This window comes from Aspergillus udagawae (assembly GCF_001078395.1).
Source record: "Aspergillus udagawae IFM 46973 DNA, scaffold_4, whole genome shotgun sequence".
In the NCBI taxonomy this organism is placed as follows: Eukaryota; Fungi; Ascomycota; class Eurotiomycetes; order Eurotiales; family Aspergillaceae; genus Aspergillus; species Aspergillus udagawae.
The window spans coordinates 984,699-1,003,858 of NW_025091267.1; the positions used below are offsets into that span (position 1 = coordinate 984,699).

At 49.7% G+C, this 19,160-nt stretch overlaps 7 protein-coding genes across 7 annotated transcripts; 3 read left to right on the forward strand and 4 right to left on the reverse strand.

Annotated features, from left to right (window-relative positions):
- Positions 1 to 423: 423 nt before the first annotated feature.
- On the reverse strand, positions 424 to 2,810 carry pps1 (tyrosine/serine/threonine protein phosphatase PPS1; the record flags this gene model as incomplete). Its single annotated transcript, XM_043290638.1, has 6 exons — positions 424 to 547; positions 643 to 699; positions 778 to 898; positions 961 to 1,863; positions 1,916 to 2,002; positions 2,066 to 2,810. 6 exons carry the CDS (start codon positions 2,808 to 2,810, stop codon positions 424 to 426), a joined length of 2,037 nt encoding a protein of 678 aa, XP_043146573.1.
- A 2,585-nt stretch (positions 2,811 to 5,395) lies between these two features.
- Positions 5,396 to 8,790, reverse strand: Aud_005721 (tRNA methyltransferase PPM2; the record flags this gene model as incomplete). Its single annotated transcript, XM_043290639.1, has 5 exons — positions 5,396 to 6,205; positions 6,260 to 7,944; positions 7,997 to 8,361; positions 8,444 to 8,661; positions 8,716 to 8,790. The coding sequence occupies 5 exons, from the start codon at positions 8,788 to 8,790 to the stop codon at positions 5,396 to 5,398; spliced, it is 3,153 nt and encodes a 1,050-aa protein (XP_043146574.1).
- A 582-nt stretch (positions 8,791 to 9,372) lies between these two features.
- Positions 9,373 to 10,990, forward strand: Aud_005722 (phosphoinositide binding protein ATG18; the record flags this gene model as incomplete). Its single annotated transcript, XM_043290640.1, has 5 exons — positions 9,373 to 9,424; positions 9,491 to 9,645; positions 9,788 to 9,947; positions 10,004 to 10,883; positions 10,942 to 10,990. The coding sequence occupies 5 exons, from the start codon at positions 9,373 to 9,375 to the stop codon at positions 10,988 to 10,990; spliced, it is 1,296 nt and encodes a 431-aa protein (XP_043146575.1).
- Positions 10,991 to 11,550: 560 nt separating this feature from the next.
- Positions 11,551 to 12,900, forward strand: Aud_005723 (tRNA(Phe) (4-demethylwyosine(37)-C(7)) aminocarboxypropyltransferase; the record flags this gene model as incomplete). Its single annotated transcript, XM_043290641.1, has 1 exon — positions 11,551 to 12,900. One exon carries the CDS (start codon positions 11,551 to 11,553, stop codon positions 12,898 to 12,900), a length of 1,350 nt encoding a protein of 449 aa, XP_043146576.1.
- A 178-nt stretch (positions 12,901 to 13,078) lies between these two features.
- Positions 13,079 to 13,749, reverse strand: Aud_005724 (nucleobindin SSP120; the record flags this gene model as incomplete). The annotated part of the gene is made up of 2 exons (XM_043290642.1): positions 13,079 to 13,563; positions 13,623 to 13,749. The coding sequence occupies 2 exons, from the start codon at positions 13,747 to 13,749 to the stop codon at positions 13,079 to 13,081; spliced, it is 612 nt and encodes a 203-aa protein (XP_043146577.1).
- Positions 13,750 to 14,121: 372 nt separating this feature from the next.
- Positions 14,122 to 16,293, forward strand: Aud_005725 (uncharacterized protein; the record flags this gene model as incomplete). Its single annotated transcript, XM_043290643.1, has 1 exon — positions 14,122 to 16,293. One exon carries the CDS (start codon positions 14,122 to 14,124, stop codon positions 16,291 to 16,293), a length of 2,172 nt encoding a protein of 723 aa, XP_043146578.1.
- Positions 16,294 to 16,707: 414 nt separating this feature from the next.
- Aud_005726 (DEAH-box ATP-dependent RNA helicase PRP43) lies at positions 16,708 to 19,122 on the reverse strand (the record flags this gene model as incomplete). The annotated part of the gene is made up of 3 exons (XM_043290644.1): positions 16,708 to 16,836; positions 16,895 to 18,761; positions 18,824 to 19,122. The coding sequence occupies 3 exons, from the start codon at positions 19,120 to 19,122 to the stop codon at positions 16,708 to 16,710; spliced, it is 2,295 nt and encodes a 764-aa protein (XP_043146579.1).
- Between the last annotated feature and the right edge of the window lie 38 nt (positions 19,123 to 19,160).

Below are 19,160 nucleotides of genomic sequence, written 5' to 3' on the forward strand. Positions count from 1 at the left end.
TTAGATAATCAACGTCCAAGGCGCAAAGCTTGGTATGTAGAATAAACAGTCTTGAAGACAAGGCAGTCATGCAAGAATCCAGTGTGCCTGCTAAAAAGAGGCAAGAAGAAAAGAAAATCAATGACACATGTATCGTGCGTCGATAGGAAACTCATGGCAACTCATGGCTTCGTCACTTTAAACCCCAAGAACGCCAGAACAATTGAAGAAATCCTTCGCTTATCTCACCATGTTTCCATTCATCTCATGCAGTCCGTTTAAATTCGTCATCAAAGCGTAAATCTTCGTCACTATCAGAACAGGTCAAAATCCTGTCAGGAAAGTGCCTAGAAGCAGACCCTGACGGAGAGGGACAACTATTCGCGCAGGTCAGGAGGATGCCGCATATTTGCAGGTTGGCATCAGATGTATGTCGTGTTGCAATTATCTTGAGTATGGTTTATTCATCAACGCAATTTCCCTGGCTATTGAGGCCCATTCGAGTTCTCTCTTGATGGGCTTGTTGCGTCTCTGCAGTAGCTGCTCCTCCCACTTAAGAAGCTCATATCTGAGGCATTCTGTCAGCCATTGATGCGATCATACGTGAAGTGGACCAGGGGCGTTGCTTTTGCTGAGTAACTCGGGGTGTAGGGAGTTGCTTACACGAAACGCAGATGAGGCTGAATGATAACATTGAGTCTTCGGGCACGAACGAAGCAGCTAAAGGCATAAAAGTCAACAAAGGTCTGTCGTCCGTGATAGTCCATTTTCCACGGACAGGGGTAGAGCTTGGCTTACTATGCTCTCGGGAAAGATAGATTCAGAGAAGCCATCACTTCGGCAATACAGATTGTTGCTGATCGAGAGACTCCAACTCGGCAATGGACCAATGTGGCTGCTCCATCCTGCTTCCCTTTCCCTGGAAGAATTGACTGGTGAGCCTTATCAAAAAAAAATTCAGGGGAACCAATCAAAACTCACTGATGAATTCCAAGCATCGGTCGAATTCCTGAGTCAACGGATCTATCCCATTGTCTTGAACCTGAGTTATATGCATCACGTTCTCTGGCCCCATCCGAGCAATGTCAAAATCTCTCCATGAAACTGACTCTCCAATGCTCAGAATGCGCCGAATTCCAAGAGCCCAGAGCATTTCAGGATTGTTGGCGTGGCCCAAATTGCCAAGATACATATATGGGAGAATTCGACTGGGAAGTGATCCATCACAGTACCGGAACCATGGCGGATCTGGAACGCTGGAGAGGCTATCTGATTGCGTCGCAGGACTCTCATGCAAAAGTCTTGTTTGAATGCTGCTCAGGAAAGTGACATCAGACGGGTATGCGAAGAAATTACGCTTCCTGTCGCAGTGAAGTCGCAGCCATGCTTCATGAGCCGGTATACCTTCAGCGAACATCAAGTAAGCGATGACCAATAGTGAAGCTTCAGTATAGCCGTCTGGACAGTGGATAAGGATCTTGCGAGGCTTCCGTCGAAGAGATACCATGGCAAAATCTCCATCAACATCTGTTGGCGATTCCGGCTCCTCTGGGTTCGCTAGATAATAGATCCATCGTATAGTGCTTACAAGGTCGTCTACCTCTCTTGTTTCAGCGGATGGGACGACAAGTGACCCGGAAGACGGAAATTCTAGCCGCAGAGGACCTTCATTGTCATCCAGCTGCCTGTTGAGTTTAGCCAGATATCTAGGGCCAGGGATGCTGGCGAGATCACTTGTCTCAATCAAAAGGTCAAAATCTTCGACATCCGCGGAGTCGCCTGATCCGGATTGGAATATGTAATCAGGCGTCGGCCCTTGCCAGACATTCTTAGAAATCTCGGAAGCTTTGGCCATCTCGCACATTTCCAACCGCTCCCATTGGACTGGGGATGTGTTAGACCTATCCGGCAAAAGAAGAACTCAAGAAGGGCTTACAGAAATCGACTACCTGGCCCGTGAGCTGGCCTTGAGAGTTGATAGCAACCAAGCGCGGACAACGGCGTTCAATTTCAGAGAATTCAGCTATAAGTTCGTTAGCTGCTTTTTTGCGGTAGGTTTCAGTTACTAGGCCGGAAAGGGACTGACTTGAGAGGACGAATGTATGGTAGGTTGGGAGTAATCGATCAGGGTCATTCTTATTTCTCCAATGGTACTGTGCGGTGGCAATACTCTCAGCAACCTCGAGGAGTTGCTTTCTACTGACACCGTCTTGGCCGTAAACAACAATGTCTGATAGAGTAGCCAATTTTGCGGTTTGTATTTGAAAATTGCGAACAGAGAATCCCTCCATGGGATCAATTGGAAGAAAATCCCAGCCGGACGGCGCAAGAATCTCACTGGGAGACACTGCGCCTTTGAGTCGAGATGTGCTAAGATCACCGCCGACTTTGACGATCGTGATGCCTCTCCAACATTGGGGAGTCCGTCGAAGAGAACGTCTCCGGTTCGTGAAAAAGCCCAGTTGCAAATGATTTTCCGGGTGAAGCCCATGAAGCCAAGGAAATACCTGACTGGGGTCTGGTAAGGGTTGGGAAGCCCAGTAATCCAAGGCAGCGGCTAAGGTTACAATATCGATGGAGTAGATTGGAGGTGAATTGGTCACACGCGAGAACGTGTCAGGAGGATAGAGAAGCGACGTGACCTTCTGATCGTCTTTAACCGATTGTACAGCAGTCTGTGAAGCTGCCGTCGAAGTTCCGGACGGACACACGGGTAAATGTTTGTTTGGCACCGGCGACGGGGTTCTGGTGAGATTCAGGGATGAGGAGATTCCCGCTGGCGGAGGGGTGGCATGTCGCAGCGTTTGCTGCTGTACCAACACCGTAGCCATATTCAATGGCAGTTGTGCAGTTCGAGTGTATATACAAGTCCAAAGTATGTTTTAATCAGTGGAATTGATACAAAGACGTACGGTCGCTGGCGATTACGAGTACATCTGCTGCATAATTTTCGCGACCAAGTTTCCAACTTATGTGGATGGTAAGGAATGTCGAATGACGCCTGTGCGAGAGATCTGTTAGCAGATCATCTGAGGTAACGATGAGACAATTGAATAGACATAAGACACAAGGGGACTTGCGTCCTGCGCTGCTCGGGAAGGGGTGGCACAAAAGGATGAGAAGCGACCTAGAACATACACAGTTCCCAAAGCCTGGTCTCTGAAGGGCAACTTTGACTGTATGAAAGACGATAACGATAGCCAGAGAGGAATACTGATAATTGAATCCAAGGTATTGTCGAGTCGCGTGAACCCGATGGCGTGGTGGTGAGAAGGCGTCCCCAGTAGTTACTGTATCCCCACTCAGTAGATAGCAATACGACGGACCCGCTGATAAGGGAGAAGCGGAGCTGGGTGTTAACGTCCTTGGCGGGTGCAATGGTAATAATGAATTATATGAGAAGCCACAGAAGAAGATGTTGAAGAGTGTTGTAAGATCAGCTAACAAATAGAAAAATGAGTTGAATCTAGCGCTATCTACTGCGTTTTCAATGATGAAAATAGTTTGGACGATAACCAGAAAGTCATTGCCTGGTGTCTTGGTTTTGTACGCCCAAAAAGTACGGGGGTGGGGAGGGGTAGTATCCGTGATCTAGTCTACAGTAGTCTCGCACTAGCAATTCCCGTGTCAGAGCGAAATGTGGATTAACTGCGGATGGCTCGTGCTTCCAGAGTGGGTGTTGCTCTCGCCCTCCAACGACAATCACCAGCCTATTATTCCATTATTGCTCTTGTGGAGTAAGATTGCATGAGACTGCACTACTGATGGCTCTTGATGATTTAATCCTGTTTTCTGGTAACTTTGAGCTCAGAACTATGGCCAACGACTAACGTCTTTGGAGGAGCGTCTTTGGACAAACCCCGTATCACCAAGTATCTATGGAATACCATATCCTACGTTGGGCGCCTTTCTCCTCCCATAAGGCTGACTTGCCGCTTGCAGCCAGAAATGAAATCCATCTTGCTAACCCCAGCGCAGATGCTCTCTATTATACGTGCCATGAAATAACATTCCCTACTACGTATCAGTTTGTGACTTCCAATACTGAATCGAATGGTGTCCAGTCCCGGCCTTTTCTGTTGCCCCCACCATCTCCAAACTCTCACAACATCCTTGACGCCAACAGTTCTTGGGTAACATCCAATAGGGGCACCAGGAGCACTTTTTCCCCCCCGGAAGTACTAAGTGTGGTCCAACCAACATCTATGCAACCTGCCAGAGGGATGTTTGGAACCTAATTGTCGACCCTCCTGCATTGGCCACCAGAAACTCTGTTGTCCGATCCCGGCCTTTTGATTGGAGTCGGGGCGATTCCCGTATTCTCGTCCCATTATTGTCCATTGTCTATCTTCAGTCACTCGTGGATGATCGCAGCTTGGACGCCACGGTTCTAGAGTGTGGATGGCCACAACCTGAATAACGTCCACTGCGAGGAAGCTATGACGACAAAATCTCAAGTTCTCTGTCCTCTCGGACATAGTTACCAGGTTTGCTAGGTACTGTCAAGAAGTTTCACAACGATAAGGTAATGTCCAGGATTGTTCCCTGCTGGGCTGCTGTTGTGCAATAGTGCAATCGCACCTGCATCCGAGGTTCTCGAGGACCGTGTGCTGGATGACCATGGGTTCCTTTTTCCCATTCTTACTTTCTAACGTTCTGATTAAACTTCATATTTGGAACCTGCATGTCGCTTGCGCAATATGTACGTTCTGTGGCCTGCACGCTTCGGAAACAAGAGCGTCAGTGGCACGCGATCTTATTCTTAACGCCTGAGCCGAGTGTTTGCTGTTCAACAGTCTGATATAAAATATAATGCAAGAACTCTGGGTTTAGCACACTCAGAAACTTGGATCCCGGTTTAGCTTACATATGCTACGTGGACGGATGGACAACACACAACATTAGCACAGCCTTTCGGCACCACAGTGCATCGTCTCATTTATAAAGCAGACTTGTCAACTATGGCTGTCCGATTTCGTCTGACGAGGCGTTGAACACAGAGCATTATGCTTGTCTGGCGCGTGCAACTGTACGTTGTTTCCACTCGCTAGGTTGATTTCCTCGGGTAGAAGGTTATGGTTGCTGCCTTTGGTCCCAACCTAGCACCGTTAGAAGTTCGAAACCCTGCAATGTTAATGTTAATGTTATCGGGAAACAATTCTCCCGATGGCTATACCATATCCGCTGAAGAACAAGCGACATGCAGACAAACCAGACGATCAGCACCGGCAAGTTTGGATTCGAAGTGCAGTAGTGCTTCACTGTGATCTGTTGGTCGTATGACCAGCTAGCGCACGGAACGCGATTTTCGTTTGTAGCTTGAAGAGCTGGTATAAACTTCAAATCGGCAACTAGACTTGTCCACGCGCAATTGACCACGCAACCATTTTCCAATGTCGCGAACACTTGGCCCCAATTATACTCCGGCGCTGTCTTTCAGTTCTTGCGCGAGCCTCAGCAGATAGAAGCGAGATATGTCAGATGGGAGGCCGTCAAACGACCTCACCATCTTCTGAATGTCAGTTCTGGCTTTCTCATACGCCTGCAAGTCACGGTTTCCGTAGACGTCTCGACCAGCAGCGTATCCTCTGGGCAGGCTGCGGAAAAATACATTGACTGCAACACTGACTCCGCCAGTTGGAGAAGCAGTATGCAGCCACATCGGTGGGATGAATAAAATATCGCCACTGTTCAGCACTGCTTCTTGCGGCGAAGTGCGTGGAATTGAGACGACGGAGCCGCCTTGGATATTCTGGAAAATATCGATGGTAGAGCTAGAGGCTCCTGGTGGGACTTGCAGGTATTGCACGTCAGTGGGCGGGAAGAGTACCAGTCTCCTCTCCCCTCGGATTTGGCATAGGACGTTCGCCATCACCTGCGCATAGCGATAAGTCACCTTGAGCTTCCATCCCGCTTGTTTTGTAGTTGGACTTACATCGTAATGGAGCCACATAGTGACCGGCCCAGAAATTCTTAACGGAGAGCTGTGGGCATTTTCTGTCACGAATGAAAGTGCCTCAGGGAGTTTAAAGTCATCCTTTAGACCAGGGAAATCTGCGGCAAGGTTGGCAGGAAGCTTGGACGGTTGTTCAGCGGAAATGCTTCGGAGATACTGGCGACCACCCGCGTGAACCTCGTCCAAAAAGTCCCCGAAAGTCTTGGTCACATAGGAGAAATTCTTCGCCTGGAAATTCATGTTTTCCGACTGGCCCTCATGAACCACGACCTATTCACGAATGCTTAGATGAATGGGTCCCGGATTGGCTCGAGTCCGTCTTACCTTGCGATCACTTCCCACAGCATCTGTCAGATATCCTTTCGTCCAGACTTCGGTGCAAGGTCCAATGCTTGAACCCTCAATGATCACCGGTTTGCCATCAGTCAAGATCTGTTGAAATTGCTCGGGGGTGTCGACTCTTGTACGACGAATGGACAAGAGTTTCGAGGCAGTGCTGCAGCCTGCGATTTGTGGAACGTGGGGAGACGCGACAGCTTTCGGAGTATGCGCAGCTTCAGGAACAAGAGACCAATCGTTCTTGGCTATAGAGCCTGCCGGCTTCAGAACCCAGCTCCCTTCCGTCCAGAATGTGCCGAACGAGAAGCAAACTGCGCCACCTCCCAGTAGCAAAACCTGGCCTGGGTCGATCGCGCAGGCCACATGGCCGACGAGCAACGGTCTAGGACCCTGCAATTTAACTCCGAGTCCTATCGCAGACAGAACCTCGTGGCGCCAGGGCGACTCGTTTTCGAGGCATTTGAGCAGCTCTTCTACATCAAGCAACATGATTTCACATTCATATGGGACAATCTGTCGAGGAATAATTCCACCGACTATAACCATCCCCCAAGAAGTGCGCGTGACTGTGGCTCCAAATCGGTGGATGTACTGACTCAGAGATGTTTCTTGCAGCTGCTCAGTATAATCGGTCAACTCCAGAAACGCAGTACCGTCACCGCGCTGGTGTATCTTCCATATCCAAAAGTCTTCAATGATGGTTCCGTCCGAGCCAATGCCTCCAAACAGGAGGCCTGTGGTCTGGTCGATGCTCTCTAGACAGGCCCCGAATCGAGCAGTAGGTCTTGGGCCTTGTATCTCAACTTCCTGCCATCCGTGGCTCTTTGCCTGCCATAACAACCAAGTGTCAAAGATAACCCCATCGCTAGATTTTCCGCCGTACACAAGAACCGAGACCGAACCTGTCTCAAGGGTAATCTTGACCGCGCTGTGTCTGAAGCGAGGAGCTGGGAGACTCTGGGTGGACTGCCACTGCTTTCCCTGTCGCAGCCAGCAATCCTGGAAAGCATTCGCTGGTGACGCTCTCCCACCGACTAGCAAGCAGTCACCACCACTCATGCTAGTCACCGTGTGACACATCCGCGCAGAGACCTCTCGTGGAGGGAATGGAAGCTCCGGGGTAGTCATACCCTTGCACTTGCTGTAGAGATCTGTCGACACATCGCGAGTCTGGCGGCCTAATCCTGAATGGTGACCCGTAGAATTTTCACTGTCCGGGATGAGGGCCCCGAACCTCCTCTGTCCACCTTTCGGGTCGTTGCCCGCAAGCAGCACATAATGTGATGATACATCAGGCTCCTTAGTAAATGCCGGCATCCTTTGTGGCTCCTGAACCAAGGTATGTGGTTTCGTAGAAGCGACGAGCAAGAAGTAATGCGACGCAAAGAGTGCAAACTCTTCCCACTCATCAAACGGTTCGACTGTATCAAGCCATGCTCGTAGAGAACTTCCGACAAATTCCTTATCTGACCAGAGATCCCAGAGACTTCTAGCCTGAGCATATGTCCAGCCGGCATTTCTAAATCGCTGTTCTTGCTCCCTCAGTGAAGGATATTCGTGGATAGAGTACAAGGGCGCTCCGAGTTTTTTGAAGTGCTTCATCATTGTTGAAGCAAAAGGATGATTGGGTCCGTCAGGGAAGAATTGTTCCAATATACAGAACTGAGAATCTGAATACCCTGTTAGCTTGCCGGCAATGACATGGAAGATTGGCGGTATTACCATTGTTGAGCTTTGAGGCCCAGTCCAACACAGCATTGGCAGACTTGACATCCATATAGGTCAGGGAGACCTCTGCCAGGAACAGAATAGAGCATTCAGACGGAAGAACCTCTGTCTTCAGCACATCATCTAGCTTCTTGAGGTTTTTCAGATCACACCCGATGGCTAAGTATTGCTCGCTGCGGATCTGGATTGGACTTTCATCCGAGAGAAATTCTACATTCTCGAGAAGCTGGATGATCTCGTCTGTCCTCCGAATGACCGTTTTCTTATTGACCATCAGCTTCTCATAGTCGATATCCACGAACCTCGTGGTACTACACAAGGATCTATCGGTACTCAGGAGTATGAACGGTAATGGATCACTACGATAGCCCAACTTAGCATACGACTCACGCGGACATTTCCCCTTCGTCTGATCGGCACAGCGGTAGTTCTACGACTCACAATCCACATCCAAGATTCAATACGAATTTGGGTTTATCCGACGGCTGCTTCATGAACCGTCGAACCGATTCCGCCATAGCATGCATACGAAGCCAGTATCCACGATTGATCAAAGGCGACCGTCTCTGGGGTTTCTTCACGAAATATTTGAAGAAATGGGGCTTGGGGTAGTATAGTAATTCGACGCTCCGCTTGGACACAATGCTGCTATTATTAGTCTAGGTAGAAGGAGTCAGTGGTATGTGCGCGGAGTCGGCTTCAGAACGACTTACTCCCATCACTAAATCGGCCTCTCGTTCGGCCTTGGTGCTGACTCCAGCCGTAGCTGGTTTCTTTGCGGCCTTCATTGTGGATCCAGCGACCAACAAAGGACAAAAGAAAAGACAAAGTCACAATCAGTAAATTGTGAAATCACTGTTCATCCATAGAGGGGCCTTAAGAACCAAAAAATTTACCCTATTGCGGGAGCAAGATGTGGCCCAAGCGTCCAATGCTCGCTTAGCGCGTTTCGCCCAATTGTACAGCGAACCGCGGCAGTGAGAGCAGTTCAGGCGATCCCCCGCGATCCTCCGCGAATGAGAGCTAGTTCCCTGCCAAGTTCCAAAGACACCGCTCTGGTTTGATATGACGACAGTATCCACGGTTTTTTGAAGGAAGTCTGCTTTTACGTCTGTGTTTGAGGTCAACCGTGCCAGTATTCCCGAGAGACCCGAAATGCAAACCTGGAGCTGTTTGTGACGGACCCGATCTGCTATGAGACCCCGTTGATCTGCTGTTCTGTTTTGCCCCCTCCATCCTCATACGGTTTCGGAGCGTGATTCAACCGGATAACCTGTCTGTTCTAGTGTCGCCGGACTATCGGAGTGCACAGGACGGATATTGGATCGATCAAAAGACATCAGGCGGGTTGGTGGCCTATCGGGGTCAAAATGGCAATGAACTTCGTGACCTTTAACCAAGACTACAGCTATCTGGCTGTTGGTAAGCGCCCCTTGGAACTCTTCAAGCGCATGCGCACTCTCTAAGGCTCTGTACTCCCTCCATCAGCGACCTCGAAGGGTTTTCGCATATTCACGACGGACCCATTTGCGAAGAGTTATGAGACGAAAGAGGGAAATATTGCCATCATCGAGATGCTGTTCTCGACATCTCTTGTTGCGCTCATCCTCTCACCGCGTCGTCTTCAAATCACTAATACTAAGGTTCGTAGTTCAACACTGGACAACTGTATATTCTTGAACTCCTGTTACCTGATAGAAATAAGGGACAGAGTCATGCTGTTGAATGCGCTTTTACTTTTCGGCATATGTTGACGCTTTCTGCTTGGCTATTTGCCTCCTACAGCGCCAATCTACGATATGCGAGTTAACCTTCCCCACGACTGTGCTGGCGGTCAAATTGAATCGAAAACGACTCGTGATTGTCCTTGAAGATCAGATCTATCTTTACGACATCCAGACGATGAAACTGCTCTACACTATCCAGACGTCACCCAACCCTAACGGTAAGCGATGTAATCCGCTCCTGCCATTACTCGAGCGTTTTTCTAATGCCAGACAGCGATTTGCGCGCTATCACCGTCCTCTGATAATTGCTATCTCGCATACCCTCTTCCACAAAAGGCGCCACCTTCTTCGTTCAATCCGCCGTCTCATACTCCTCCGGGGAATACTCATGTATCGCCGACGAGCGGAGAGGTTCTGATATTCGACACTTTAAAACTGGAGGCCATTAATGTCATTGAAGCTCACCGATCTCCGCTGGCTTGCATCACACTCAACAGTGATGGCACTCTGCTGGCCACCGCTTCCGACAAGGGAACCATAATCCGCGTCTTCTCCGTTCCTGACGGCCACAAGCTATACCAATTCCGACGCGGTTCGATGCCATCGAGAATTTTCAGTATGTCGTTCAATACCACATCGACCCTACTTTGCGTCTCCTCTTCTACAGAGACAATACACCTTTTCAAGTTGAGCCATCCAACATCATCTCCAGATGCCTCCCCTTCGTCTTCCTCTCCTGTGGGTCGTGACAGATCCTTCAGTCACAGCTCCTCCGGTTATTCTCCTGACCGCGGCGACTTGACGGGAGACATGGGTTCATCGGATTTCCCCGCCCGGAAACACAATGGAACCCTTATGGGTATGATCAGACGGACCTCGCAAAGTGTTGGCAGTACTGTCGCTGCCAAGGTGGGGGGTTATCTTCCGAAAGGAGTCAGCGAAATGTGGGAGCCGACCCGCGATTTTGCTTGGTTCAAACTGCCAAAACCAAACCAGACTTCTGGTGGCGGCGGGAGCAATGGCCCTCTCCGTAGCGTGGTCGCTATGAGTAGCAACACACCTCAGGTCATGGTGGTTACCAGCGATGGTAATTTCTATGTCTTCAGCATCGACCTCTCGAAGGGCGGCGAGGGTACGCTGACAAAACAGTACTCGTGAGTTTACCAGTCCAAACGTTTTAGCCTTCAAACTTGATATTTACCAGTGCTACAGGGTGCTTGAGTCGAACGATCGGCTGGGATACTCTGTAACGGATTACTAAATCTCCTCCATTTGATACCACTCTTTTAGCGGCAGTTCATCTCCATTTCTCTATATACTGATTTTCAAGCGGCGGCTGTCACTCTGTGCCCTCCTTCCTCTGTCTCTTTTTTGGCGTCAGATACACCCAAAGCCTTTCGCGAAAACCCTGATTTTTTTTATGACACCTTTTAGCCCTTAGATACTTGCCGATGATTCCATGCACCTCACTTCATGATATAGTCCAATTCAGTTTAAATCGGGCCTTCCGCTTGCAACAGCCGATATCACTATCGTATGTCACTCATACACTCGCAAAGCAACCCCTGCGTGCTGTGTTTTTCAATGTAGTACAGTGTTATACATCCCACGATATCTCCATCTGAGGACCTTGTATAGAAGTCACATGACATAGGGCGGTGCTGAAATGAAAATTATCTCCGAAAAATGACTCGGCCAATTTTCCCAAAAATACAAATTCATGCGCAGGGTTCAAGAATTGAGTTCCTGATCACTAGGTCAACATCGCAAATGCTCAGATATTGTTGAGGCAGTCAGCATATGCCGAAGTGGCAGGACAATATGAATTCCGACGATCCAACAGGAGATCGGACTACAGATGAACATGTCCAGAAGCCCACAAACCACTCGCGGGAACATAAACGTCGAATAAAGAGCTCAAATCCCCTCCGAAGAGGCATACAGGATTTTGTAACAAGACAAATCCCCTCAGACGACCTTGCCAAACATGGTCTATCTCTAGAGAACCTGGAATCAGCCCTTCCAAAACGGTTCGCATTGTATGAGCCACTGCTGCTGCTGCCAGTGAACGCACTCAGCGATCCTCCAGCCTGGGGCTCGCTTTACGCCAGCCTAGATAGCCAAAGGCGGAGAGTTCTCTTTGAGTCGATTGCTACGGCTTTCGGGCGGATGGGCGTCACACATATTGCTATGAATGCGCCTATCGCGCCTATGAACACTCAGGGAGGAGAGAACAGGATGCGCAGCCCTGCGGGGCTGGTTCCTCTTTACGGAGACTTTGGGCCGGCGCCGTCCCGGGACGGCGAGAATGCGCAGCCGACGCGGGAAGACTTGCAGCGTGCGTTCTGGGTGCAAACTATGCAGAATCAAGGGATTGTGCAGATCTGGGCGCCGCTTTACACGATGTTTTCTCGAGGGAACATCACAGAGAAGGCTCGGATTCTGGGTCAAGGATCTGTGTTTGAAGGGCTTGATGAAGGTAACCTTGGAGAAAACATCGACGGCATCAGCGTGGTCGATATGTATGCTGGGATTGGGTATTTTGTCTTCTCGTATCTGAAAAGGGGGGTGAAGAGGGTCTGGGGATGGGAGATCAACGGATGGTCAGTCGAGGGTTTGCGGAAAGGTTGTGCAGAGAATGGCTGGGCGTGTAAAGTGGTTCAAGTTGGGAATGATGGAACATTGAGTGAACCGATTCCAGATCTGATTGACGGTCTTCAAGATACAGACAGAGTGATCTTGTTCCATGGGGACAATAAATTCGCCGCTCGCGTTATGAGTGAAATCAGAGGGCGCATGGAGCGCCGAAATGCATGGAATAGAATTCGACATGTCAATCTAGGTCTCCTTCCTTCATCCAGCGGTGCTTGGAGTGACGCTTGTGCGATGATCGATCTACAGCTGGGAGGCTGGATACATGTGCATGAGAACGTGGATGTGCAACATATTGATGCGAAGAAGCAGGAAATCATCACTGAGATTGGCAGATTGAGAGCACTAGCCTTTCCAGGTGCTGTCCAGCAGCCTATTGAATGCCGTCATATTGAGCATGTAAAGACATATGCACCCGGCGTTATGCATTGCGTCTTCGACATCAAGTTGCCTCCGTCCGAAGAGGCACCTTCTACGAGACTCGAGCTGAGCCGGATATCGAAGCAGTCTCAATCCTGAAATCAGATGTTACTGCGAGAGCGTGGCTATCGCGTCTCATGAGAATGAAATTCTCGCCCACCCGTGAGTTCCAGAATGAAGAGTATGGATTTCACCAGCTCATGTCGTGTAACCGACCCGCGGACTCTCTGATAACATGCACATATATACAACACAACAGATATCAAACTGTACATCTCTATGTTCGTCTGAGAAATTTCTGTGGAATGTTCGCCTCGACAATTGCCATCTGTTCCAGTTGTTCAAGTCTCTCCGCGGCATCTTCTTCCTCGTCATGTCTTCGGAAATGCTCGATATCTTCCGGGTGGTTGAGATCTTCTAACTTGGCGTCCTCCCCGTGAAATTTCTCGAAATGATGGATTTCATACTCGTATTCAATGTCACCATGATGTCCAGGGCCGAATCCGAGGTCGGGTAACCGTTTACCGGCTGAGATGAGACGCATCCAGTTGTCGCGAGTGATAACCCCTGAATTCCCTGTGTCGAAAAGGGCAAACACTTCCCGAAGCGCCTGTTGCTTGCGCTCCTCGGTCACCCCAGAATTCGAATCGTCGTCCATGCCATATGACTTTCGGACTTCATCAGGGGTCCATGCGCCGGAGGAATCGTAGTCGTGGAGGGTGAAGAAGGAACCAGCGTCGAAGGAATCGATGTGGTGTTCCTCTGTCGAATAAATTGTCAATGGCTATTCCCAATGGAGTAATGACGACGTAGGGAGCTACCTTGCATATGGCGAGTCGCCCAGTCTGAGGAAGGGTTCTGCTCGCTCGCATGCGATCCATGAGCACTGGCGAAGCTGTTGCTTAAAGCCAGCACCGCAGTAGCAAGGCTAATAGAGCGGACAAGCATTGTCGACAAAGCTGCTAGAATGACAATCCCAAACACAAGATATACAAATCCCAGATACTTCCAGATCAGAATGTATCTAGTATAAAAATGGTAAATAATGATAAATGAGACGAGAAACAGAACAATGGCTTGTCCACATCTCCTCAAACTACTGGGCTGTTTGCAGTGTTTGTATCTGGGCCGTCGCCTTTTTTCCGGCTGGAGAAAGAAATCCGCATACATCGTCCCATCGCCAGGATCTTGGACTCTCCATCGACTATCTTGGCCCGCGCTATTTCCAGAGGCCATTGAGCCGGGAAGACATCTCGATTGACGTCGACTCGACACCCGTGTGCTTTATGCGAAGGAGTTCCGCGTAGAAATGCCACGATAATGCAAGGTCTATGGTCCCGCGTTGCTCCGACGCAGTCGACCTGTCGATGCGTTCCCTGCCTCAGTACCAGCGCACCCGGGATAACGTCCCGAGCAGCAACTGCAGCAAGCAAAAGACGCCTTCGCATAGGGAATTCGGTCACGGCGCTGTACACCAGTATCTTTGCTGCCGCAGCTTTGGCAGATGCTCGGGCCAAGGACAAGCGCCGACATGAGTGGGCCGAGAAGATCGCAGCCGTGAAGGAGGAGGTGAACGAATTGGTGGATGAAGAACATCGACTACTAGAAGCCATTCAGGCTCGGAGGGCGCGTACACTGTCACAAGGAGCTTTACAAAACCGATCATTTACGACCTGGAGATCGATACCAACGCCCAGAAGCGACAACTGGCTTCAAAGGAATCCTCCTCGTCGTTTGGTCCACGCAGCACAAGGTCCTGATCTTGAGGATAACGAGGAATTATTCCTCGAAAACAATGAGATCGAGGAAGGAGGGAAACTTCAGGAAATCATTGAGGACGATGGAGATTTTGATGACGACAGAACACCGTGGGAAGATGGTTTCTTCCCTGAAGATGTGAATGTTCCGAAGTGGCTATCGGACAATACAATTCGACAGAAGGCCATCCGGAAACTTGCAGTGAAGCAACTAGCGATACGACTTTTGCTTCGGGAGTCAATCGCACACAGTTACTCGGGTATTTCGATGGACCACAAGGCCGACTTTGAGATGCCCCAACTTAATTTTGGAGAATTGTTGTCTGAACTGAACAAAATTCGACGCAGGATTCGCCTTCTGAAACTCAATGAGAATGCATACTATGACGATCTGGCACATGATCTCCGCGTACGGTCGACCACGGAGCTGAATATGGAGCGTACAAAACTCGACGATGAAGCAGCTCGAGATGTCGGGCTGTTTCTCAGAAACAAAATGTCGCTACAGGAATTGCTTCTGCGATTAGCGAACAATCTACTCCGATCCTTGGATCCTGATCGGCCGTATTTCATGAAACTGATGATATTAGCTTTCACCAGGTCCATGCAAAACGATCTTACAGACCTGGTGCTCAAGACGGTGTTGCCGCACAAGTTTCCATTGAACTCCTCTCTCATAATTTCAATTTTGACCTATTACAAGAAATCCAAAAACCTCAAAGCGTTTGATTCGTTCCTGAAAGTGCTTCGGGGTGAAGGATACCCGGTGGATCTGGGCAAATTGGGTTATTACAAAAGGATGGTTGTCAATGGCGTGGAAATAACTGTTCCCCCCGTGGCCAGTGCTAATCCTGTCATCTATACGACTTTGATCACGGGAGCTTTGCGCTTCAAACAACCGGATCGAGCTGATGCCTGGCTTCAGGCCGCGAGGAAACACGGTTTCACAGACGATTTCTCGACCCTGTACGCCTATCTGAAGTATTATGCCCAAAAGTCTGACTGGGAAAACGGGTTGTATACACTCAGGAGATCGCTTGCCTTCCTAACTGGTTCAACGCTACACTCTGATCGGCATATCGAGAGACTGATTGTGCACATGGTACAGCTTTGTGACTGGTGTGGAAAATGGGACGTATCCGATGCCCTGATCTCAGCCGCAGTCGACAGCGGCTTCGACTGGGGTTCCGCGACCAAAAATCAACTAGACGTCCAATTTAGCCGGGATCCTCGAATCCATTATTGGCAGAATAGGGTCGATCAAACGGCAATAGAGAAACGAAGTAGGCCTGGATGGGAAAAGTCTTTTGCCTTTGCCAAGCTATTTGGGGAGCAATTAGAGGATCTCGTTATATCCGAGGAACAGGATCCCGCCGCCCACTGGCAGAACATGGTTGCCCTGCATTCTCGGGAAGTGTTGTCAGCTATGTCTGGCCCTCTCCGTAAACTCAAAGACGCAAAACCGATTGATCCTGCTCCACAGCCGATCCTCAGTGCTGACGATACCCACTTCGTTGAGCATGTCGGTTCCGACTCTCTTGAAGAATACGAAATATCCGCTGAGAAGACGTCGCAGGAGGAAATCGATTTTCTGAAATCGGAGGTGCAGCAATTGAAGAAAATGATTTCGCATCTACGTCCCAGGGGCTGGCGGCTGAAACGTCAGGATGCCTCAACTGTGGCTTCCACCGGCGACGGCATAGACCATCCGGAGGCGCAACAATACAACCTATAGAGCCCCACGAATAACTGAAAGTGGTGGGTCCGAACCGGTGGCTGCAGCGGAATGATCATTCAAGATAGTGATCGCATGCGTTGCTTGTAATAATACCTCGAATTTCCTGTATAACATTATGTCGGATAGATATAGGACTTGGAATGATGATGCCCTAACACCTGCTTCACCACTCTTGATGGGTTCTTGAGTTACGAGTCGCAGAAATACTTCTACCAGACATTCGCATTATTAGCTTTTCAAGCAGTTGTACACTCTACAATCATCAGGGGACACATAATGACGTCTAGAATTCGAACGCCGCAGGATATACATACATGTCAGGCAAGTCTACTCTAGGATTGACTGAACTGAAGACGCCGCCATGAAATAAAAGAAATTGGGAATCTATTTTATTCTCGAAACCAGGATATTCTATCGTCTCTTTGCAGAGTCTCCGCGCATCTTCTCTTTGCGTGAAAGTCTCTCTGCGGCGCGCAGCAAGGAAGATCGGATCTCGCCCTTAGCGAAGCCTGAGATATCGTAGTATGTGGGAGCAATATCCTAGAAAGAGGCTGTTAGTACATCCTCGCTCACTGATACTGGGAGGGGGACGACATACAAGGAGCCATTCGGGTTTGACAGCAGTCACAGTCCGAATGTAATTCTTAGTGGTGAGGACGAATTCGTTATAGAGGACCCACTCGGCGTCATAGCTGAGGACGGTTGACGGGTGCAGAAGAACACTCTGGTTGTCCTTGACGGTCGTGTAGACACTCTTTCCCTGTGGTTCCTTCTTCGCGACCTGCATGAAGAATCCTGCGCACAGCGCACGCCGGATGTTCTCGTAGTATTTCTTGTCTTCAAAAGGAGTCGAAATCATTTCCAGCTCCTCGCGCTCCATGATCCTCAGGAGCTGCATACGAACGTTGTCTGCCGATTGAAGAGATCTGAGGGAGAGGTAATGATCGTGACACCACTGCTTTGGATTCTCCTGGGCCTCTGCGCTTTTGAAGGCATGATAGGCGTTCAAAAGGGTGAGGTGGTCACCATCAGGATGAGCAAAGAGATTCTTCATCTCGTCAGCGCGCTTTCTCTGAGAGGCGGGCCTCACAAAAATTTGAGGAACCGAAAGCAGAGCTGTGATTGACAGGATCTCATTTGAGCAGTAGAACTCGGGAGAGCTGATCAGCATGACGGCAAGCGCGGGGTCAAGAGGAAACTCGGAGGCAAGGCGGCCCAGCGGTGTCAGATTGCCGTCGTCATCAAGGCAAGCCAAATAATTCAGCTCTTCCAGAGCTCTCATGAGTGTCTCAGGGGCGGGAGGATCCATCAGATCAAAATGAACGAGATCATCGATTCCGAGCTTCTTCAATTCTAGCACAGTCGAAGAAAGGTTAGATCGGAGGATTTCGGGATAGGTCTGATCAATCAACTCCTTCTTGAAGGCACCCTCCGTATAGAGACGGAAGCATTTTCCGGGCCGCGTACGACCCGCACGACCAGCTCTTTGTTGAGCGGAAGCCTTGGAGATGGGAGACACGAGAAGTGACTCGACACGAATTCGGGGGTTGTAGATCTTTTGCTTCGAGAATCCCGGATCCACCACGTACACGATTCCGTCGATGGTAAGAGATGTTTCCGCAATGTTTGTCGAAACAATCACCTTACGACCGGGACGACCGCCCGGTCTGCGAGGGGGAGGAGCGGGCTCGAAGATACGCTGCTGCATGTGCGGAGGCAGACTGCCGTAAAGCGGATAGACTTTCAGAGGACCAGCGTCGGCTTCTCTCACCATCTCGTCCGCCTCGAGCGATATCTTGCGCGCAGCATCTTCGATTTCTTCTTCACCGGTCAGGAACAGAAGGACATCACCATCGGGTTCTGTGGCGTGGATTTGGAGGACCGTGCGAATGGCTGCTTCCACGTAATCTTGCTCCGGTTCGGGAGTATAGAAAATTTCGACGGGATGAGTACGACCGGGAACGGCAAGTAGAGGAGCGTCGTTGAAATACCGCTGGAACTTTTGCGCATCCAGGGTGGCGGACATGATAATGATCTTCAGATCGGGCCGACGCTGCACAACTTCTTTCAGAAGACCCATAAGGACATCGGTAGCCATGGTTCTTTCGTGGGCTTCGTCAAGAATGATTGTGCTGTAGCGTGTAAGGTCATGATCATGCATAGCTTCTCTCAGAAGCATACCATCCGTCATATACTTCAGGCAGGTCTTGGAACTCGTCATGTCCTCGAAACGGATACTGTAACCAACTTCCTCTCCAAGCTTAACATCCAATTCAGCAGCCACACGCTGAGCAACGGACATGGCGGCGACTCGACGAGGTTGGGTACAAGCGACCATTTTGCGCTGGGTTTGCGGTAGATCATCGTACAAAACGAACTGGGGAATCTGCGTAGTCTTTCCGGAACCAGTCTCACCGACGAAGACTAGAATCTGGGACTGCTGGTAAAGCTGCAAAAACTCGTCTCTTGAACATAACAGTTAGTTATTCATAACCAAAATTCCTCACCTGAGTTTGAACGGGCTTACCTCTGTTGGTGCACGGGAAGATCACGACGAGTCTGCAAGATAGAGAAGTACTTGTTGGAGAAAGGTTGACCGGTGAAAGGATTGATCTCCCCATCCTCTATCTCCTTTGCCAGAGCTGCTGTCGTCTGATGCCTCGTCAACTTCGCGAAGGCAGGATTCGTCCCTGAGTTGCCGTTGGTAGACGCATCCGCATACATATGAGCCAGGTAAGGATTGTTCCTGGGATCCGTCTCTGTCTTGTCCATCTTCTGACGCTTAGCACGGGAGCGACCTTCAGAGTCTGACCGCGAATCGACCATGGCGATATATGTTCTGCAAAAGAGAGGGGTTGCGACGG